Raw genomic sequence first — 24,988 nt, 5'->3', positions numbered from 1 at the left:
TTCGAGCGTTTCGAGACCTATTTCGCGATTACGATCGCGATAGCGTGATAAAATCGTCAAATTTGAAAAATCAATAGACGAAACTAGACGATTATCATTCCCCATTTGTGCCAATTTCATCATCTATTTTTCAAATAATAATTTCAGAGGTTGATTGATTGATTATATGAAAATGCTCTTACACGATCAGAGACTGTATCAATATGCCCTGGTGTTACCTACTTATAACTAACACGCACATCAAAGAATATGCTACTTATCTATCTAACCCTATATTTAAGAAATGGCAAAAAACAAATACACTAACACACGCACAATACGCGATTATTACACATATTAGCCGGGTACTGAAGCCTACACGAGAGAAGATGTGCTGGGGCGTCTCCAATACCCGAGTTTTGCACACTGCTTCCACACTTTAATTTACGTACCATTTTTCCAACTGGCGATGACTAGCGACCATCGCGTAAACCAATGCGCAATAAGAATATGTATATTCTCAATTTTAATCAGAAATAATTTTATAATTGGAAGACTATATATGTCTTGTAAAGAAATAATAATATTTAGAACAAGAGACGAAACGACGTGACGTAATTTCACAATCTATCCACATATACATAATGTGGAAAATACATCGTATACGATACAGTAACGCATAGCTACAGTTGCTGAGATATTATTATAAACTTATGAACTATGGTCGTCGTGCCCATTGCCTTTCCTTTACCCATGTAGCACCTAGGCACGTGATCGGGAAACTGCTAATGGACGTACAAAGTGTTAAATCTGAAAATCCTGAACTAAAAATAATTAGTGTACCTATCTTTTATCTAACGAGCTATTAATATTTCAATCTGCATTTCCTCATTTTACTTTGAATTAGAAAAGTTATTCCATTATTGAGAATTCAGAAGTATATTAAAAAAAGAATTTCAATGGAAAAACACAATGCAATATAATAATTGATTCCAAATTACATATTAATGAAAATAGCCTCCAGTGATTCCTTTGTCAAAACATATTTTCGAATATATGAAAGCAGTGCTCAAAACACATGGCTTAGATTCCGAAATCTGACTATCACAAAGTTTCTTCTTGCATGTGAAATTTAATACGGAATATTTTTATATAGAAATAATTAAACTTCAATTCTTTCACATTTTTAGTTATTTTTCCGTATATAATATGTATGAATATCAAATAATTTAGTCGTGTATAATATTATAATGTAATAAATAATGAATATTGTATTATATAATAATATTATAATGAAATAAATAAATAAAATAATAAAATTATAATGAAATATAATAAAAATAATAAAATAATAAAATAATAAATTATAATGAAATAAATAATAAAATAAATAGATAAAATAAAAAAAATGATTGTCATGATATTAATATATATAAAAGAGCATGTTATGCAAGAAGATCTATCGCCAATAAAACACTAATAAATGAGAGGCAGAAAAAGGAAATGTTACTACTCACTGGCATGATAAATATATGGTGGTCATTATATTCGTAAAAAGTTCTATGTAATACAACCAATCATTCGTGTCGATTGGGATCTTTCATCGTACGATATGATTGAGTGACCAAAGAAACAAAGATGCATGTGACTCACAGCTAGATGCGGAGGATGTTACTATCGATGTTGTAATAGCTTGGAAAATCTCAAGTTATCACAAGTGTAAGAATTTACATTTTTTAACACAAGGGTGGTTATCACGGAAAAACCATCGAATTTCAAGTCGAATTACATTGGCGAAATGGAAACTACAAAAAATCTGTAACAAGACGTAAACTAATGTGCATTTGAAAAGTTTGAAATAATAGAAGATTAATCTCTATTAGATATATAATTCTAATAGCAGTAATGAAAATTGGAATAATAATAATGATAATAATAAAAATTTGGATTCTAATATAGAAATTTAAAAAATGAAAATTTAATAATTTCTAAAGCATGTTATTTATTTTATAAGTAAAAAATTTAGTAGATCCAGTGGTAAAACATAAGACTGCTTTCGTTAAGATAAATTAAACATTACCCAATCTCCATAAAAAGCCATCAAATTGATTATTCATTGTCAAATTGTTCATATTTGAACTTCTATTCTTTTCCCGCCATTAACCAATAATCTGTACAAAAGGAAACCAGGAGTTTAAAACAACTGTATAAGATAATATACATATATGAAATGTATAAAATAAGATATAATTTACTACCAATTATATTCAGATGAAACAATAATCGAATTCAAAATCTGTATCAAAAGCAGCTAATACTGTATACTTACTTACAGAGTATCAATAAGTCTAATAGCTGAATACACGATCGAAGAGAAAAGTACAAAAAAGCTTAAAGAAAGGCTATTTAATATTATTGTAATAATATTTATAAATTGACAAATAAATTAGTAATCAAACGAACCTAATATCTAATATTATATAGAGAAAAAAGTAGTGGACACGTTACGTAGTTGATATATAGGTTACGTACCTGAAACAAGTTGACATGTCTCTTCAATTTTCGACAATCGAATGGTATTCCACGCCACCGTTATGTCCTTAAATTAAATATTAGTGGGGATGTTTTGCCTGGCGGCAGGTCGAGTATATCCAAACTATTTCAATACAAAGCCGTGAATTCTAGGAAAGGCCACGTGTTGTGTGAAGTGTTTCCAGCAGAGTAATTGCTTCTCATATTACGTTCAAAGAAATAAATACCTGAATTTTAAACATGGATATATTTATTACAAACTCAATATAAGAATGAACAAGTGATTCTGTCTGACTTGTGAAAGGAACTGGCTTTCTTAAAAATCGAGGATAATGAACGAGATCAGAAGGAATTGTTTATAAGACTTGTATAAAAAGATACATAATAACACCATATTTAATCGCACACAAATCATCATCTTGCACAATAATTTATAATTAATAATATTAGTCAATTACCAAGTGACAAGTTGTAGGTTATATGTAAATACTTTGACAGATTTCTGTAGAAAAATACAAAATATTCTTATAATTTTACAATTTTTTATAATTTTGCTGTGTAAGATATTATCAGCTGGGTTGTAATTCAAAATCTAATATAAGACTTCTTTTATTATTAAACTTGTTACTATTATATGAAACAATTAATTAGCACTAGTAACTTGTAATCTGTATTTCGCTAATAATATTCATTATGTAAGAGGGCTCTGTCATGCAATTCTTTTTCTTGTCATAGAATTTCGGGGGTCACTTGATCTCATTACTACCTTTGTTACATGCGACTTTATCGATTAAGTATAAAATAAAGCTATATTAGTTAATGAATACAAATTTACCATGCTTTTAATATTTTTTTAGTTTATCGCTGATAATCATAAACAGTGAATCTAGAGTGAAAAGAATTTTCATGTGCAAAATGATGTAGGAACATTTTTGTGTGCCATTTTTAAATGAAGCAGCCTTTGTCTTTCCAACATTTCAAAGCTTACTCACATACATATAGGTCTCAAACACCTCTTTGAATGCCTCTTTGAATAGGGTGCAAAGTCTCGTATGCAGCGTATTATACGATAGGGGTTATATTTATCTGAATAATAAGGAGTATAAGAACAGAATATTCAATTTAATTTTTCTTCGCTAACTCAAATACATCGCACACAGTAGTTCTTATTAGGCTTGTATTCGATACTTTTCGTGCATCATTGATTACACTCTATAGTAAATGAAGGTTGTCGTGTGCTCAAGTACATAAGGATGTATTTTATGTATTTGTATTGGTTTTTCTATTGTTGGAAAACCAATATTGTAATCTACCCTTATCGCTTCGAAATAACAAAGTGACTATCTTCTTTCAACTTGGCTTTCACTTGTCGCTTGCAATTAGATCAAGCAAATCTCTGTTTATCCACTTTTCTTACTTTTCTCATTTGTACCAAGTGAATAATTATAAAAAATAGCCTCCAATTTCATTTCAAGTATTATACCTCTTACCGTTATTGTCATTAACTACTTTCAATAACCTCGTTTAAAATATTATTATTAAGGATATTTACCAATCTTACTTTTGACCTATAATCCAATGAAAGAGTATTCCTCTTGAATTTTTTGAGGTATATAGACTCGAGGAGAATAGCACGGTTAAACATTTTTGTGCCCCGCGACATAAAACTGTGCGAGATACACATAGTTTCCTTTCTTTTCTCCTGTATCAAAGCATTCCAGACAAAAATATCGCGTCAGAAAATCAATCTGAAATCGAGATTGGATTTTTATAAGCTTTAGAAAGTAAGTTAAATCTTACAGAAATCCGATAGCATTGCGAAATCCAATCAATTTTACTTTCGCAAAAGTACCATTTGAAGTGATTTCCATGATTAATCCACTATCATAAAAACTAATAATAAAGATAAATACTTTATAAAGCTCATGTTGATAGCTTAATGTCTGAGGAATCTAAATCTATATATTCGGATAGTAGACTATTAAATTTTATATCTAAGCTTGTTAGGCGTGCAGGTGTACAGATTTAGACAATTGATTGAGTCCGTGACGGATTCAAGTGCATAGATTTAGATACTAAAATCAATAAATATTCGATAAAATCAGAGATCGAAGTTAATCACTTCGAAAAAGAAAATTTGTTACGTATCTAATTTGAATCTCCGTGTCGTTGTAATATAATTTCTTTCCCCTTAAACCCTCTTTAATCTTTCTTATAGTTAGCAATCCAATTTAAATGAAAGTCCTGTACATATTAAATGAAACTGAATTGGATTAATCACAGAATTAGTACTTTGTTTAATTATAAAATTGCTTTGTCTCGTGGTTTGCCACAGATTTCAATATTTACCCTAGAAACCGCTTGATATATACCTGTAATAATAATCGAATAATCGATTGCTCGATCTTTTTAATATATTTCACCGTAATTTGTAATATTAGGTCATCCCATAAGTTCGTTCCGTTTTTCGAGCGGTTATATATGTTAAGATCGTTTACATACCTTTCAGTTTCATGAAAAAATGTAATCCCCCTCTCGTTGTAAAACTTCTTCCCATTTTTCAAGTGCATCGGTCCCTTATCGCCGTATGTTTATAAATCGACACATGAAATTTATACATAAAAGTCGGCACGAACTTATGGGATGACCTAATATAATATATCACGAAATATCAAAGGGTAATATATTTAAAAGGGGCAATTATATATAGAACGGTTTGATGGTTTGATAGTTTGATGGAATAGAAATCGTTGCAGTCCCGTTTCTAGTTTACTCGGAACATTTTAATGCCAATCTGACGTAGGATCGGCCTAGTTGTCGTGTGGCACACGTTATCCAACGTAATCGCTTAGGGGTACGCGAAGCCGTGTACTTTCAATACTACATATGTAAGTACGTACGTACCAGTGTGGCACATTAGTGACTACGGTGCTTGCGCTCATTTTCTTACTCTAATCAATATCATTGACCATTTGAACAAGCGATAATTCGTATTGTGGAAACATATTCGTAATTCATTCACCTCTTTTACGTCGAGTATCCAATAATTAATCGTTTTAATATTATTATAAACATAATATTGGAAAGAAAATCTTTTAGTGAGAACTCGTATTTTCCTATCTCTGTTTTTTTCAATTGACATTTTATCGCGCCCAAAATTCCCTGTTATGATATTTTATCCTTTTAATACGCGTTTCTAAATTATTCAATTAAACCGTTTGACGAAAAATGTTAAACTTCAAAAAGAAATGTTTATAATATTATTAATTGGTAACTTACTGTTACCTATACGAAAGAATATATTAGCACCAGTACAAAATTTATCGTAATATCCAATTTTCGTAGAATTTAGCAAGTGATCTTAAACTTCGACCGATACGGGATCCTTTTCCAGGAAAAAGTCAGTCTTATCGATATGTTCAAGCGGAAAGAACGAAAATACAAGCTGCAAACGACTTCTGCGCGGATTAAAGACGACACTCTTATATTTTACGACTTCCACAGATTCAACCGAAGCTCGATCTCGGACTAGCTTCCCGTTCTATCTCTCCCTTCCTTCTTCTCGCCATTTCAACTCCTTCTCCCTAGAGACAGGTGCTTTCCTTGACGCAGATTCTAGTCACAACCATAGCCATCTTCTTCTTTCACAAAAATTCATAGGTGGCAAAAAACGGTTCCTTCCTAACGTTATTACCATATCTGTCGTCACCTCTCAATTATCATTTATTTCCCTCTTCCCCGAAATCCGGACTAAGCCGAGCTCACAACAAAATGATCGTCCTTTTATTTCTCAAATTATTACAGCTTCTCTTCTCCACTTCTCGTAGTTTTAGTTAATAAATGTGTGGAAGAAGAGTAAACTTTGTATGGGATTGTTTTCTATAAATGCTGTGGAAGGAAAATCTCACGATATTTATTTATATGATATTAATTTCTGTGCCTTTTTCTTCGTAAAAATACAAAGGTTATTTGTATGTACAGGATAGTCAACAGAAATTTAATAACTCGAAAGTAAAAAGAGATTTCTCTTCCATAATACAAAAAAAAGGGGTCCACCATCGTTAACTACCTATGAATATTGTGATTCGATCAATAGCTGGGCAAGAAAAGTTCTTAAGTTCCATGAGATATTGTGTCACGATTAAAGGGCGAAATAAAGCAAATAATGAGTGAAAAGAATATTTATTCTTAATTAAGACATATTATTAAAGAATATTGTTACTAAAGCAATTTTATTGAAAAATGACTTTGTGGCTAATTTGCTTTTCCTCCGCTGATCTGAATTTCGTCTCTGAGACGAATAGAATACGACCTGTGCTTTGTAGGTATAACAAGCAGTTGTCGAGCGACATAAAGGGATGAAAAATGGATTAAATGTACTAGGTGCTTTAAATGGCGCCATAATCTGTGTACCCACATCTACAGCACAAACAAGGTAGTTTTCATGTGGCTTTTGTGCATGACCCTTGCTACACTTTTATTTATCGTTTTATTTTCAGTTGATAAAGACATTTTTCAAGCCAATAAAATTTGTGTTTATCGTTAAAACTAGAGGGGACAAAATTAGCGGGTTCTGAACGAGTGCCAAATGCATCTTCTTGAATTAATTACAAGGCCTCGTAATGGTTATAGAAATTTTTTAGATTATAGTACCGATTAGTTTTTAGATAAGTTTTTAGATAAAAAGTTTTAGGTATTTACAACAGTATAACTTCATAAAGATAAGAAAAAGCACGTTCCAACGATATATTGCTTTTTTAATGAAATATACATTTTAAGTATTGGAACATTTTCGTCAAACGCGATTGTTTCATCCTGTAATTAATACGGATTTATTAAAGTTTTTAATTAAAAATGTAATTTACAGGTGAAAAGGCAGATGTCTTATTTTCTGTATTCTTCAATATAATATTTTTTCTTGCTAATATACGTCTGAATTTACATTTCACTTTCATCTTTTATTAATCTCTGCCATAATTAATTCAATCCCCAGCAGCGAACGTGAATTTAAATTTAGGTATAGTTGTTTATGCGACTAGCCAAGCTAGAGTCAATTATGCTAATATTATTACATACATCAGCATAATTACATTGCTCGCGTATGCAACGTCAAAGTGAATTGAAAAGCTTGATCTTGATAATTACTAAGCCATCTATTTTCAGCTATTGTTTTCATTATCTAATGCTTACGTCAGTTGATTCAAAATATCTTGATTTTACGTCGTTTTATGTATTTTGTCAAAATCTCTTCGTGGTCTCAATGGATAAGATGATCTCCAAGAAGATATATATGTTCTTCGCACAATCGAATTGCTCTAGAGCTCGATAATTCCTGTATTCTTCCTGGAATCCTGTAAACATCAAAGGAACAACTTTTTGAATCCTTAGGGAAATAATGATAGTAGAGACTAGTGGAAATAGGTAATCGATACTATGTTGTACGTGTATTGTATTCGATACGCTTTCCTTTTTTCATTTTCTTTTTTTCTTCTTCTTTGAATTAATTTTGCAGAAAATTTTCTAGAAGGCGATGATGGCTTTTTTAATCTTTAACCTATTAAGAACCAACGTTGCGTTAACACGACAGTTAATTAACGTTGTTCAATTCTATTTCTTAACACTGTGATTATAAAATGAAATTCCAAGGATTCATTAAATCTTTTTTCAACGCCGTTTATTCTTCCACCTAGATGTTTCAATTTTACGGAGTTTCGAAGATATTGAGCGCCATAGTAAATTACTCTTTATCATAAAAATTTTATTTAATTTCTGTAAAGCATTTCTTTTATCCTGCATAATCTTAAATTTAATATTAAAAATGTAGAATTTAGTGTAAACAGTCTAGAACTACTTGGTTAGCCATTTTTAGCCTGATCTTTTATTTATTTCAACTAAAAGTACTTCTTATCCTTGAAATACAGATAAGTTATTCTATGATATGAATATGAATAATTAATACTCTGAATTGTCTGACATTGATATACATACACAATCTATATGTAATAAACAATGGAGTTATTTTAAAGCATGTTTGAAAGTACTATTACCTCTCTAATTATTAATTGATTAATCATATCAACACAAAATATTTATTTTTAATATACATACTCAAACAGCTATTTTAGCTACATTTTAGGATCATAGACATAGCAAAAAGAATATTATAGTGAAATCAATTGGCGCTTCATTAATTCGTAGAACTATGTGAACTCCGGATAAATTTTGTACATGTCAGTTTTCGGTTCACCTAGTTATTTCTTCTATTTCCGGCAGTCGGAAATTCGACGACGTGAGCACACAATTCTTGTAACGTCGTACGACTTCTTCGAGCTACCATTACCATTCCCTTGCATATCTCCCGGGGAAGTGGTTTTCCCCACAGCAGAAATAGCACTTTCTTTGCTGTCGGGTGAAAAAAGGTACGCGTAGAAGGCAGAAGGGAATTCGAAAGTGCTGCTGCGGCCAGTAAGTGTTGGTGCGCCTAGGAGTTAGCATGAATCTAATAACAACTCTGTTCTATTATATTTATCTCTTTATTGTACCGTCTGTTTTGTTGCTGTAAACTGTGAGCGTCCGAATTTTTGCTTTGTTTGAAAGTGAAAATCCCTGTTCTATATTTAACAATGATGTTGGTTTATCATTTACAATTAGCTCGCTGCATGCATAAAATCAATGTTAACGACCGATGTGTAGCATGTTTATTAAGGATAAAATAATACAATAATAATATAATACAATGTTTGCACGCAGTATCATGCGTATAGTATCGCGCAATTAATTTCACGAAAGATTGGTTATTACATCACTGCGTTTACTTCAATTAATGCTATCAACTCCAGTACGATTGGAAAGGTGTTATAATTATAATCAACTATTATCTAACCATTTCTCGTAACTTTGATATAATCTGTCTCTCTCAAGATACATAATTCAACGAATACTATCATTAATTCAAGTAATTCAATCCATTTCGTATCGAACAAAATTAAGAAATTAGATAGATGTACATGTTCTTTTTTTTGGATACAAGAAAAATATTTTCAAAATATATTTGAATACTGTCGTAATTTTGCACACATCGCTTGTAGTGCACTTGTATATATATATATACATGTAGTTCGTACACAGGACAAGCAATGAGGTGTTGAAACAAGGATACCTATCCGTTCAATGAGTATAGTGTTATAGAGTTCAATGAGAATAGTGAGGCTGTTTGAAAATTAATCTTCAAGCACAATGACGAAACGAGGTTCCGTAGATAAATCATGGACAAGTGGTAGCACGTGCCATTACCTTGGTGACAGAATTCCAACACTCGTACAGGGTGAGTCGAAATTAGCGATACAACAAGAACGGACTGATTTTAGAGTTAAAAGTGATAGAATACATTTCTTTTTTTCTTTTTTTCAAGTAAAGCGTTCTTTTTGAAAAGTAGATACTTCATTTAGTATATCTTGCTACAGATTTTCTGTATGACAAGCTTTATCAGCAATTGGAATATATGCATTGCAATCGCGTATACTTTCTTTAAAAACATCAAATACAGTTATCTTATAAGCTTTTTTACTTTTTATTCAGTGCTTGGTAAGAAATCCCTATAAATTCACTCGGTAACGTATTCTTTAGTAATTCATATGATTATCAGCAATTTACGATAATAAACAAATCGTTCAAGGATCTGTAGCTTTAACACGTAATACACGTGTATTCATTATTTGGAATAATAGAGTTTAGAGATGAAATATTAGAGTTTACAAAAAATAGGTCGATGCATACACCGTTCGATATCTTCAATGTTTTTTTCAGCAAATGATAAATTGTAGAAACAAATAAATTGTAAAAAACATTAGGCAATATAGACACTAATACAAGGTGTGCCCTTAAATTATGAAGAATTCGTTGCATCATTCCGACTTATTTTGAGCGATACTGCAGTTGTAGCCTGGCCTAGTATAGATACCATGAAAGTATACCACAAAGCACCTTGTACGCCTTGAGTTTTCGTGACTACAACTGTTTGCTCATGGTCACATTCTTTGAAGAAAGCGAAAGTCAGACATTTACAGCTAGCTAAACGTTTTGTCGGCTTTCACTGGGCTTTAAGCTAAAAAAACAAGAAGGAGCATAGGCGAAAAATAGAAACGGAAATGTCAGCGAGATGTTCCTTTTGCGTTTCGTGCAAATGCGTTGGACAACTTGTCGTAGAAAGTGAAATTGGAGAGCTTCCAAGACAATCGGAAAAAACAGCATTCAGCCCCAACATTGTATTCTTACTTCCGAACTACTCTATTCCTGTATTTTCATTCCGGATGATATGACAGAGAAAAAGATGTTATATTATAGAGAAATATTCGTAGTCGTCATACACTTATTAACTACGTTTTATAACGCGCGTAAATATTTTATTTATATTTCAAACGTTCAGAGGTCAAACGCCGTCTACATAGTTACTAGTTTAAGTAAATTTATATGAAAATTTATGAAGAAAAAACTCCAGATAGGTTGAATTAGACGAGATAAAAGAAAGAGGTCGATGAATATCTGAAAAGTTTTCTCAACGAAGCAGAGACCGGAGATAAATTTAGAAAACGTGATCACTAAGAGATCACAGGGCCCATAAATTCCCCATCTGATATATGAAGTGTAAAAGAGTAAAAAAGTGCCAATCAAAAGAAAACGAGGAAGCTATGAATTAGTCATCACAAATGATTGAATATTAACGATATTATTAACGATATTATTAATATTATACACGATATTGTTTTTGAATGTATTCATATTATTTAAGTATTCAGGCAGCTCAATAATAAAATGCAATTGACGATAATAGGGATATTTCTGAAAATAGTCTAAGATCAACAGCAAGAGAAATAGCACTTCAAACGAGGCTAAACCATTCTACCACTGCGTCACTTAGCTCAAGTAGCAAAAGTGAAGATGAATATGAACTGAACGCATGAAGTCCGTTTTCATATAAATTATGCGATATGACAGAAGCTTCGACGAGTAGAGATGGCCACCTTGTTACTTCGAAGGAAGGAATAGGATTCGATTTAAATTATACTGCTACTCGTGGTTTTAAAACGTTCCGAATTGTGTCGAATATATGTACAAATACTGTCGAATATATGTAAACTGTGAAAATGATTTAGACAAATTGAGGAAACAAAATTCATAGGTAAATTTTTCGATAATTAGATCATTTAGTTCTTATGAAATATTTGTATAATATGATCCTGAAGATAGATGAACAGGATTTACCGCAATGCGGAATATCCGTTACTATTTTCGTTGTAACTATGTGCCTATGCACGTGAAGAAACCACCGATAATCGAGTACTTGAAATTAAGAATTTTATTTGCGTGACATGTTTCATTCAACTACGATTTCATCACAAATTAAAAGTACTGCATAAGAAATGAAATATTCCATCTGCAATTAGATTTTATTCTTGAGATTCTAACTTTGAAACGTTGTTACAAAAATATTCGCCTATTAAAATTAGCCAATTTTTAATTAACAACTCTTTTTCTTCCTGATAGGGATTCTTTCGGACGCAATAACAATGATATTTTTACATTTCCATACGGAGCTAATTTCACAGATGACTCAGCCTGCAAGGTTCATTGACGTGGACCACCTCGATTTCAGCAGCTATTTTTATAATCCGAACTTTGTTTTTGATCGGAACAATGTTTCATTCGTTTAATCGCAATCCCCTCAAATATTTCCGTATCACAAAACACAGTTTACTTGTTAATTAATAGTACAATTCTCTCTGAAATCCGCTAAAAACTATTTGTTTCATTGTCATCGATTCGAGAGCTCTTTGTCACAACAGAACAACGTAATTAATACAATATTTTGATAGAAATACAAACGTTTCTATTATGTCTATTCAAAATCTATTTCATCCCTGTGTATTAAAGTATTTATTATTAACTAGCCCGAGTGAAATATAATTTGTTATAATTGTTATGATAAATAAATTGCGCGCCAATCGATGTCTATATCGATCTACTGAATCGGAAATTGTTTTCAAAAGAATTCTAAAAATTACTTTAAGAACAAAGGGAGAAACGGGGGAAAGTTAAAAAACATATGCTACGGAACACGTAATGTGGCTAAACTGACGATATAAGATTTACAATGGCGCAGCGGAACAAGCAATAGCGGAACAATAAAGTAATAATAAAGCGGTAATAGCCGGAATATGAGTGGTCATAAAATGTTTTGGAAACTTGGTAACGACAACGATAAGCATGCTAAGTTGCGGGCAAGCAGCATGATACCATCGTACGCGAGAGCTTAGAAGCATAGTTTCTCGAGACTGCGTATAAAGGCGTGCCAATATAAACCGCAAGCTTCATTTGTTGCTCGAAGGCTTGCGGCCGGCTAGCTAGTACCAACGCGACGGGGCATCGTTCAGTATTTTCGCTGGCACAGACCGGTACATGAGTACATACTTACCATGTTTTAGCGCGTGCCACGCAACGCGGAAAGGTCAGCACCTACGTACGCCCCTCTTTATTAACGATTTGTATCGTATTCACGCGCAAATTGTCACTAATACGTAGCCCTAAAGCAAATCGATTCTTATCACGTTTACCCTAATATCCGTTTTATATTCGGAAACGTGTAATAGTTGTTTCTCTTATTTGATATCGTAAAAATTTAAGTTCGGTAGCTTCTCTTTCTACAGTGGTTCACGCAAATCTAATTGTGATACGGTATATCGCTTTTTGATAATTGCGACTATATCTAATTTGATTTGAAAAATATTTCACTACATATAACGTGTGTTAAGATAATTCTTCTTTCGCTATAAAAGAACGATATTACAGTCAATTAATGTAGATTCTATAAACTATGTTTCAGATTACGACTGGGATGAATTTGGGCCTACCCTATCTGTATAAAGAGATGCAAGTACAATGTTCCGACTGGAAATCCTTCAAGTTCATCCTGCAATAACGGTATTGTTATTTCGGGCAATTCCTATAATTTAATAGGAAGTTTATTTGAACTTTTATGAGAAAAGTACGGAATATCGATTATTTTTAATTAATAAAATGTTATAAATGATTAACGTAGGAAAAATATCGTAGCAATGTAAATTAAAATTAATAATGTTACGACGAGATCACCTTTCATAAGTAACGTAATATTCGAATGTTTATTTTTCGTTATTAACTGTTTTTTACAGTTTCTTTTTATAGCATCTATTGGCCAGTATTTGTGCATTACATGTGTATGTTTCCCATAATAAACAATGAATTCAGTCATGGGGTGTACATCAGGCAAAAGTACCGATACGTGACGGTACGACATGGCCATGCAATATTTTGTGTGTCGGAATTACATTTTTTAGGTTTACAATTGTAACTTAAATTTAAGTCGCTGTAGAGCGGTGCTTGTATACGATATTGTTTTTTTTTCTTTCTATCTCTGTCCTGTGCTTTTTTACAGTGGTTATGGTGGAATGAAAGAGGAAGAATGCAGCACGGTAGAGGAGGCTAGATGAGCATCAATTTTCAGAGAGGTGCATGTGCAGATTACCCAGCAGTTATATATAAGGCACAAACTCGTACATATCTGAGAGACAGCGGAAGTGGAAAACGCGTGCGTGAAAGAATACGCGGTCCATATCTGGCCCGCCATTTTGGCGGCATGGTCCTTTGGGCCACTATACTATTCCTACAAGGAGCTGGTTTTGTAGGTATGTCCTACTTTATTTAATACGTTTGCTTCGATTTTAATACTTTTCGAATAAATAATCATATTTGCCAGTTAAAATTTCGTACATATAGTTACTCTCGCCTTTCTTTCTTTCTTTCTTTTTCTTCTTGCTAACTTGAAACTACTATCAGCGAGTAAAATTCATTTCGTGTGCCAGATAAAATTGCTAAAGTCATTCCGATAAAATTCAGTCTAAACGCAACTACGAAAGTATAAATGCTTTTCGCTATATTGCTTTGTCTTTTCTCAATGTAATACAATTTTTTCCTTTGATGCTCGAAATCTCATGAAAATATGGCTCGATAATCCAGTTATATAAAATATCACAAAAGCCTTTCCATTTCGAGGAACCGTTATTTGATTGAGAAGCGACGGACCCTATTTATCGAGGATTCCGTATTGAGAATCTTTCTCAATTCGAGAAACATATTATAGTATTATATACGAGGTAATCAACGTAACTTTATTATCTTCGATGTTTGTCTATTTTCGTCAAATTCAACTTTACTAATTTAATCAATTTGACATTTTCTTCTTTTTAGTACTCTAGTTTAAAGAGAACGATAGTGAGACTATAATATTGTACACTTTGCAAATTTTCAAGGCTATTTTCTATTCTTTGTCATGATGGAGAGCATAGTAACGAAGAAAAAAATTCTCTCGTCCATCACTTTCAATGTTCTTTTAGATACTAAGTCTAAATTAATGTCCGCTTTCTACAAAAACGATGATAAGTATCGCGATTCCTTGTTCGTCATGCTTTCGTCATTCGTCATTGCAGCATGTTTTCTAATGAATTGGGACATCTATATAAACTTTATAAATTTCTTTCAACATATTCTATAAAAGATATTCAGAAAAGCAAGGTCAGAAAACTGAGCTAACCAGTTTACGAGACCACTGTGACCGATTCAACAGTAAGGAGACATTTGGTTAAAAACTTGGTATATCGAACAACCGTCACACTTGCATCCCAATTTCTATCGATAAAATGACCTATAGTACTACTTGTTGTTTAGTTGTTATTTACTCCATGTTGAATCTATAATGTATTCATAAAGCGTTTGCTTCTCCAGGATCGGTGACAGGTATTCCCGGTGTTCCGGAAAATATAACGGTGATGTTCCTGAATCCGACGTCTGTCCGTGTTTCTTGGAGCACCAGCCAAGTCGAACAAGTTGAAAAATACGACGTCATGTACAAGCCAACCGATGCAAGGTGCGTTCTGGAGATTTGGGTATTCCACATATTTTCGTTCTTTTGCATGTACTATCGGGAAGTAGCATAAGTACTGTTGGAACTTCTAAATAAGAAAACAGGAAACGAAGGCATGGTTTTAAAACTGATGCTAGTTTTAAGACTAATATCGTACGACAGCTTCTTTATATATTTTTTCACAATAAGTTTGTATAATATACTTCGCGACCATGCATGGCATGACATTTTGAGATTTTCGTGTATTTCGCAAATATCACGAGCGAATACTTTGATTCGTTTATCGATTGGTATCAGTCTTTTGATGTCAATTTTTTAAGGAGGACTTAATGTTAATTGATGCTTTTACTTCTACTGCGGCACAGGAAATACAGTGACAGGTACATAGCTTTCTTAAGGTATTCCATAAGGCATTACTTACCTTCTTACGTTACTCCAAGATAGTATATAACTTCATTATATAGTCGTAAAAGAAATACTTGTTTGAAAGGAGCATTGCATAGGTTAACATAAAAAGCCAAGTTATTTCCAATTATCCAACATTACCAGTAGCATTCTACTCCATTAATTTCTGTACCACTTAATCTTTTAAACAGGCACTTGACCTTTAGTAACAAGAGCACTTTTTACTTGGTTAACTTTTATATTATAGAAAATTGTGTACAATTGAGGTGTGTGTGTTTGTGTGTGTGTGTGTGTGTGTGTGTGTGTGTGTGTGTGTGTGTGTGTGTGTGTGTGTGTGTGTGTGTGTGTTGTGAAATAATATGAAAAATCATCCGTTGTTTAGAGATTACATGTCATGCTGTTGCAAAGAACACGCGAATAGGCTTTGAAGACGTTTCCAATGCGAAACACTTGGGAAACTTAGAAATATATGTAGTACTTCTTTTCTTTTCAACAGGCCCTTTACTTTTGACCATACTTAAAAAATCGATTTTCCGCTTTATGCATTTTCCGATAGTACTGCATCTGGAGAATGCGCGCTGAAAATATTACACTGAAATGTCACAAATTGATAGTTCTATAATAGCAGAAGAGTTTCAAAGCAGTGTATAAAGCAAATGTGCAGGTGGCGGAAAATTGTCATGAAAAATGAAGTCACGGACTTGTTTTTGCGAAATTTTGCGCGATAAACATGTCTCACAAGATGATTTATCACAGTGAATATATAAAAAACAACGCTTATTTTGAGTGCTATTGATGGTAAATTTTAAGCAGTTACAGTGCAGTTTATGAACGGTCATAGAAATTACTTTTTATATAGAAAGAATAATTTTTAATCACGGTACCTACTCATTTGTCGTATCAAATCATCATATTAAAAATTTTCAAGGCCCTGAGGAAATACGAAACCTCCCGTTTAAATATTTTGATGTACACAACCATATCATAAATCATACGCTAATATAATACATTGATACACCAATAATCTTAGGATAACTCCCCTAAACGTATTACCCAATTAATTACCCTTTATATAGGCAATAAGAGAACGATGTAAAACCGGTAGTCCGTCCTAAGCCAATAGGCGAGGATTATGTACAATAAATAATAATTAAATGAAAATTACCCATTATTAATCAGAATTTGCTCGTAGTTCTTTACGTCGTAGTTAATTGAGAAGCAAGCATTATTTCTGTTTTTTTTTGTACCAAATGTAAAACAAAAATAGATATAATATATAGAGGTCATATTAGAACAGAAAAAAAGAAAGAAAATATAGAAATCAGATTGCAATAGCAAGGTGGTGTTACAGGATTATGGTTAGTTACAGGGTGGTGACGGAGGTCGCGGGAAATAGCGAAGCTGTTACATTGAGCGGTCTCAGAGCTGATACGCAGTATCAACTTGTCGTCACTGCTGTGAGAGCCGGCAAGAGATTTCGAAGTCGACCAATCGTCTTCCGTACACTTGGTAAGTTATTCTTATTTAATCTTTCCTTTCAAAAACTATAAAGAAGATATCATAATTATGCAGAATAGGGTATATCTCAGTTATTTTAAGAGCTTTGATTTATACTATCAGAATCAAGATCCTAAGTAACTCTCAATGAAATTGAAATTAAAATAAAATTTCAGATAAATTACCCATTATTAATGCCACTTATTGATAGCACCTTACAAGTACACGTTTAAAGATGTGTACTATTTGTTGGATTGTTTTAGAGCCACCACGAACATCCTTTCCCCCGGAACAAGCGATAACAGGCGGCCCTCTTCCACCTCCTCCACCCTCTTCTCAACAACCACAACCTTACATACAAGTAAGTTCAAGAATACATAGTTCCTTGAACAATCTCAACTAATTACATACCTTTTTATCTCTTAAAAATCTGAAAATATCTCTAAACTCGTGAAATTTTGAAGTCTCCTATATATCTGCTTTATATTTTCAGAAAGAAATATTTTTTATGTTTTCTCTTATCTTCGTTCACGTAATTATTCGTCTGTTGTTCCAGTTCTTCTTTCATTCGTTATTCTCACTTCGAATAGAAGGTACCTAGATCTAAATGCAAATAGAAATCCTGTTGACCGAGTCGTTGAAAAATTAGACGCGTAAAATGAACATCGAAGGAACATCTAAATTACAGGTCCGTGGCGTAGAAGTGGGGATCGTGGTGTTAGTGTTGATTTTTTGGGCAGGCGCGATAGCGCTGTTCTTCAATCGTTGGGGAAAGATTCGCATGTTACTGCCGTATCAACCCGATTACAAGGAACAATTGAAGGTTCCTGGGACTGGGGTATGCGCAGCGGCGAACGCTGCATACACGCAACATCCGACTCAACACACCTGCTCTCAGGTAACGCATAATTATACACTCTATTTCGCTACTTCGATCTTCCACTAGATAGATGCAAAAAAATCGCAAATATGCGATTTAATCTATTCCAAATAGCTAGGCTTACTTTTCCAGGAGAATAGCAGCGGCTGATTTTTTTTATAGTTGTTTGTATAAAATTCTATGATAATTTCTCTTGAAAAGGAATTATACCTACATATAATTTTAACTGATATCTACCAAATTCATTTCTGTACAAAAATAATCGATTAACACTAACCGTACCGGCACTTCTCATATACCAATTCTTACCGGTGACCGGTCGTTTGATCGGTTACGAAATAGACGTTGTTTCTTCGAAAGAAGTTGTCAATTTATTATAGGAAACAATTCACAGTATAATTTTTAAATAATAATAAAATAATCAATCGTATGTTTTCATTTTTATATGTAATACGAACAAGAGATGAGTCGAACAAGTCATCCTCGTTTTCAATTTGCTCATTTTTAGATTTAGAATTTCGTCCGTCTCAACAACCCTCTCTTATATTTTGTATATTTTTCAATGAATTTCTCACTGAACGTGTAGATGTGGTCAAAAATAAAACAAAATACAAAACCAATGTACTGAATATTATGAGATTTGTTCACTCCTCGTCGTATTTGATTTCTCGCAGGCTTCGGCCTGCACTCTGCGACTCTCAAAATGATACTGCATTTAGATTTCGTTTAGCAACAGAGAACTCATTATGGAGGGAGTATATTCTTGAGAAGTATTTCTTGAGAGTCTCCGACAAGACTCCGTTGTGTTTATGCGTTACCTGACACGAATTCCGTCAGATTATTCAAGTGCTTAGCCAAACACACACCGCATTTAGATGTATGCAACTACAGCTGATTAGATCTTACTTGAGTTCAGAGCTAAGGTTCCAGGCAAAAAACTTTAGAAAAAGATGTAAATTTGTCACGGTAAACAAGCCAAGCGATGAATTTTCCATAGTAAAAAAAAAGAAGCAAACAAAGAGATTGAGAAATTGATTAATCGGATAATATAAAAATTTGGGTAAAATTAGATAAACAAAAGAAGTAACAGTGAATGTACAGTTTTAGATTAAATTTTGAAACCAGTCATTTGACCGGGCCTGGTAAGGTTAGTGTTAATTTAATTGACTAGTAGAGTGCGACAAAATATCCTTCTTATTTGTTAATTTATTATTTGTTAATTTCGAAACGAAAATTATTATTGAATTATTATTGAAACATATGATTTTCTTGATTAGCAAAACATTCGAAATATCAGCTTTCCGGGAATTATACGAACCAGATAATTATAATATTAATTGATAATAACCTTAAATATGGAAATTTGAAATAAACTAAAAATATACACAGCGTTCCAGGATTAGGTTTAGGTTTAGCAAAGAATACATTGGCATTGTTGTGCTGAAAAGGACCCTGCATAATTAAACTACGTTTTAAATTATATGTTTGACGCACATTAATTTACTCGATCGACTAATTTTCGATATAATTTCCTTCGAACAGTTACAATTGAATTATCATTTATATCACTTTAGTAACATTATCATTCTTATGTAATCGATACATATTTTTCCTTTTTACATAATATAATAGAATAAACGTCGAACGATTGTCAAACTATGAATTTGTTCGAACAACTCGATATATTTAAATAAGATCTTTTTATACCGTATTTACGTTTACATATGAAGACATTCAAACTCTAATTGCACAGCAGGATGCAATACATTTAAAAAATTCAGTCTGGCATCCTTTAAATACAATCGAGAGACATGTACGTTTATATGTGTATCGATAAATTCCCGAAACAATATCATCGAACGATATATATAAATTTACGGCTACTCAGATATCGGTATTCATATCGGGCGAACGTTATCTCGAAGCGATTCATATGCGTAATTTAACATACGAATCAGGAAATGTTTAGATGTATCAGAAGTATCGACGGTGCAGAGATTTAATTGGACAGTGCATGTAATCGTAGTAACAGACGGGACATCCGCTTCCAACGAAAGCTGTATGTCAAAAAGACGTATCGGATCGAATATTGAACCGAGAGCTATATTTTCGTTTAAGCGGTGCCCACTTGTCTACGTCTAACTTCAGTTTCGGAATACGATCTCCGCAAATTGACGATATATGGTTATTTATAGACTAATTGACGTACATGTAGCTTGAAGTATTAAAAATCAAGCAGTGAAACGATGCATAAAACATCACCGAAAATCTGCAGATTATTCACATGAAACTCACATAAGATACAAGTGACGTGCATCTTGGTTCTGTAACGACAAAGTAAAAATGAAGAGCAGTTTTATAAGAGTCTAATAGAACTTGAATAGAACCACAATAAAATTATATAATATATGTAATGTTAATAATATACCAATGAAATACATTTTAGCGTATTGACTGATTTTTGAGAACTGTTGCGTGAAAAATATTAGATTCTAAAGTATAAATGAACAACCGTATTATTGCTCTCTTTTTTATTACATTTTTATAACATCGCAATGTTATAGCAGGATATAATTTCATTTATATATGTCATTCAGCCAGTAAAAATTCCAAATAAAAATCTATCTGATACACACAGACAGATATAAACCACACTATAGTCTTTGAATACAATGAAAGACTATCGATTATTGATTAGTCTACTGCTGTTACTATTGTCGGCATAGATTTTGGCAATAGCCGCGGCGCTTTCAGCTATCGTGCTCAATAATCATCGGAAAGCTAACTTCCCTGAATGTAGGTCGCAAATTAATTGAAATTCAGACGGATGAATATTCTGCGCACAATATTATGGATTTCAACACGGAAATTCTCTGTTTGAAGAAAACATAATCTACTCCTAATGACTACAAAACGACCCCCTCGTTCCATTAACACGCAAGGTTAATTTTAGTTGCAGCAAAAATTTGTACAAACGTTACGACGAAGAAATATTGATCGTGTTCTAAAAACAAATTTCTATTCCGTTAAATTTATTTCATAAAAATCAAGCGAAATGGAATTGTATCGTGACCATTCATTGAACAACATTAACAAGAAAAGTTCGGCAACTCGAAAATTCAAAAACATTTGGAACTTTACGCAATTGTCGTTCATGGACGTTAATAACGGAACAATTTCCTTTTCCTGCTGGAAAACAGTCTTAGGGCTGAAAACAGCTCCAAAGAAATTTGATTGACTGTTCATATTACCGTAAATATCTAAGAAAATATACAAGATACAAAAAAACGGCTGAAATACAAGTTGTAATGTTCTTCGGAGAACTCTATACAAATATTTACTGTTTGTATGATTTTCATCAGATGAATTTTAATATGTAAATAAAAATTTTATAAAAAAAAGGGAATAAAAAATAAACATTGCTATATCACTATGCTTGTAGATGTAAGAAGTTATGTATATAATTTAATATAACTAGTTTAATTGAATTAATACAAATAATTTGCACCAGCTGCCGCAGCTCGGCAAGAGCTCGCGATCAGCATTCTATGTTACACTCTTGGTACCAATATATATAAATTATGGTAATATACTATGATATATTATGTTACACTCTTCGATCCTGTATGTTCAAAAATTTTGTTGTTTCAAATCATTCGTATATTTATAAAAAAAAAAACTCCTTGGAGACTACGCGCATGACAACAAGAAATAAAATTTCAAAAAATTATGGCTGGTGGGGGAATAATTTTGAAAAAATTTTTTTTTAGTTTCTCATATCCACAATATAGGCCACAAAGAAAAAGTCAAAATTTCTTCGGTGGGTGTTTTTTATCTCTAAGACTGTTTTCCAGCAGGAAGAAAGATTATTCCGTTATTAGCATCGCATGAACTACGTTTGTGCAAAGTTTCAAATATTTTTGAATTTTCGAATTGAACTTCGAGAACTTCACTTGTAAGTCGAATTTGTAATCCCTAAGGGAACATGTATTGCGGTTACGGTTACTGACGGTGCAACTGCAGTTGCAGAACGTTCTAGTTATCTAAGCTGAAATACTAGTTTCTTACTAAGTTTGTAAAGTTCAAGGATAAAAAAAAATGTTATTGATAGAATACGATTACATCTACTGTTTTTAGTTATGTCCTTATTTTACTAAATCGTCAACATGAATTTTAGTTAATTTGTACATTTTCTATCGATATGTGCATATCGACATTTATAATAAAATTATACCCTCGATCGGTTCTAAGTCGATTTATTCGAACTACTAATTCGTTTCTCTGAAACAAGATGCAAATAATATTACGCAAAAGGAAGAAATCTATTCGATCGTATTAATCGAGTAATACAATATATAGTCTTCTTGAATCACGAATTCGAGTATTTAACATTTATTTCACTCGTAGACACTATGTATTTTTATTTTGATTACTCTTTATTAATATATATTAGATATAAAGCCGCACTTTTTCGAAATAACAATCCGAAATCTGGAAGTAGAATATTTGGTACCGAGAACAATTTCGTTATTTACGAATTTACAATCGACGATTTTTAACTAAAAAAACAAACGATCAAATACAAAACTTGAAGATGTCTAGAAAGTTCAGATTTTTCGGATTTTTATTATAACGCTATTTGTAATAGAAGTATAGACAGGAAAGGTTATTAGTAGCTTTAGTTGTGACAATCTAGCAATAGATTTATCGATTGATTCTCCAAACGAGATTCTAATGGAATTGATCTCTTTGTGCCTCTCCCAACCCTGCTGACCCATTGCGAAAATCGTCGTTCCTCGCACTAATGAATAATCGAAAAATGACGCTCCGCCGGGAATGTATACGTATCGCTCGTATAAAATCTTGAAGGTAATGACCACATTGTCGGATATGGTGATGCAGTGTGGGGGCGGGGGCTGTTGCGTCTTGGAGCAGTGCTTTCAGTACCCGAGGAGGGCTCGAGAGCCGCGCGACTGCGGCTGCCAATTCGCTCTACTCCACAGGGCAGACATCGCGTGACCATCGGTACTTGCTAACAATCTCTACTTCTACTACTACTGCTACTACTATTACTACTACTACTACTACTACTACGCTACTACTACTTCTACTACTACTGCTACTACTACGACTACTACTACTACTAGTCAACTACGACTACTTCTCGTCTTCTTCTTTTTCTTCTTCTCCTACTTCTATTACTACTACTACTACTACGTATGCCTCCTACCTCCTACTACGTAACACCTTCCTCTTGCTCTTCTACTTCTTGCATTTTTCTTCTTCTCCTTGTTCTCCACTACTATCCATATTAAACAGCTGTTTCTTCCACTGATCGTTAGCTCACTTTTATTCTCTTCTTTATCTCGTTTTCTATCCAATATTTTCACGATGTGCCTTTGTTCTGCTTTTATACGTGCTTCATGCATCTATTCCTTTATATAGCCCCTGCGGCTCTCTCTTGTCTGTACTTCCGACTGAGTCCACTTTTCGATATTCATCGGGACGATTATAGTCATACTGAGTTTAATTGGCGAATGGTCTATCGACGATCCTACAGACGAGTTCCATTACCATTAGGATTCTAGTTCGTACAGTCTTCGGTCGATTAAAAGTTGCCTCTTTAGTCTAACAATGATGTTGTAGTCATTCCCATAGATCATATGGATACAGTCGTATTCGTGGATGTCTCTATCTTTGACGCAACGAAGTAGTATGCAGAGATACATACATAGTCACAATAGTACTCATAATAAATAGATTTCTAAGAGCGCAAACCAAGAATTGGGTAATTAAAGTACGAGTTGAAAATGTTTTGGAAATATGAAAATTTACCCAGAAAATGTAGGCTTGCCAACTTTTACAGCAATCTTATATGGCCGTTCGAAGCAGGGAAATAATGACATTTCTATATTAAAAAATAGTTCACTTTTGACCCTAATTTTTATACGCGCCGTAAGATTCATAGATATTTTGAAATTGTCGATTTCTGAGATATCTCACATTTTTAGCAAAACGTCGATATGTTTCTTCCATCTCATTTCTTCTGACCATACTGACTCATATTCAATGACCTACGATTCTGAAATACTACGTTTCCAAAGTACCATTATAATTTACAAATAAGAATAGAGCACTAGAAGGTACATGTATACATACATGTATGTATGCATGCATGAATTATTACCTATTTTACTAAGAAGTATCCTCGTAACTTGCACAAAGATGAAATAAGAATAATTTCAATGAAAGTATAAAAATAATTTCAATAAAATTGATAAAAATACAGGTAAGTTGAAAATTAAGGAAATAACATTTCATACGTATCTACAAAATCGAATTTTAATATAACTTTAATATTTAGGTTTATACCTTCGGTTAGTTTCTATAATAAAATGTTCCTTCACATATGTACATACATATATAGCGTTATGATATATGTAGGAATGCTTTCAACCAAATGCTTTTGCAGTGCATGTATATTCTAAGTGTTGAACGCTATTCGAGACGCTACTTTCTTTCTATTCTACTTTATATTTCTTTAAAATACATGTTATTCGACATAAAAGATTTGCACGCTTCGAAGTTGGCAAGCCGATATACATCTATATTAATAAAATGTGAATAACTACAGATAACGATAAAAATGAATGATCAAAATCGAAGTCTATCTTAGAAAATAAATCGCTATGAGAATAATCATTCAATTGGTACACATAACTGGAAAAGTACCGACTTTT

The 24,988-nt window shown here is 32.8% G+C and overlaps 1 protein-coding gene across 16 annotated transcripts in view; it reads left to right on the top strand.

Moving 5' to 3' along the window:
* Positions 1 to 24,988, top strand: part of LOC126916226 (uncharacterized) — a 40,564-nt gene that overhangs the window by 3,455 nt on the left and 12,121 nt on the right. For 9 of the 16 annotated variants that reach the window (XM_050721766.1, XM_050721768.1, XM_050721762.1 and 6 more), the window contains 7 exons: positions 13,391 to 13,488; positions 13,982 to 14,231; positions 15,328 to 15,469; positions 15,832 to 15,864; positions 17,235 to 17,380; positions 17,632 to 17,729; positions 18,057 to 18,266. In XM_050721766.1, coding sequence (XP_050577723.1) covers positions 14,033 to 14,231; positions 15,328 to 15,469; positions 15,832 to 15,864; positions 17,235 to 17,380; positions 17,632 to 17,729; positions 18,057 to 18,266 — 828 coding nt within the window. In that variant the 5' untranslated portion in view covers positions 13,391 to 13,488; positions 13,982 to 14,032. Of the gene's footprint in view, positions 1 to 9,676; positions 9,836 to 12,852; positions 13,016 to 13,390; positions 13,489 to 13,981; positions 14,232 to 15,327; positions 15,470 to 15,831; positions 15,865 to 17,222; positions 17,381 to 17,631; positions 17,730 to 18,056; positions 18,267 to 24,988 lie in introns of those variants that run through there. The other 7 variants (XM_050721769.1, XM_050721767.1, XM_050721773.1 and 4 more) reach the window with 7 other exon arrangements.

Source organism: Bombus affinis, chromosome 5, assembly GCF_024516045.1.
Source record: "Bombus affinis isolate iyBomAffi1 chromosome 5, iyBomAffi1.2, whole genome shotgun sequence".
Classification (NCBI taxonomy): Eukaryota; Metazoa; Arthropoda; class Insecta; order Hymenoptera; family Apidae; genus Bombus; species Bombus affinis.
The sequence above is the reverse complement of the archived record's forward strand: the minus strand, read 5'-3'. Positions and strand labels throughout refer to the sequence as shown.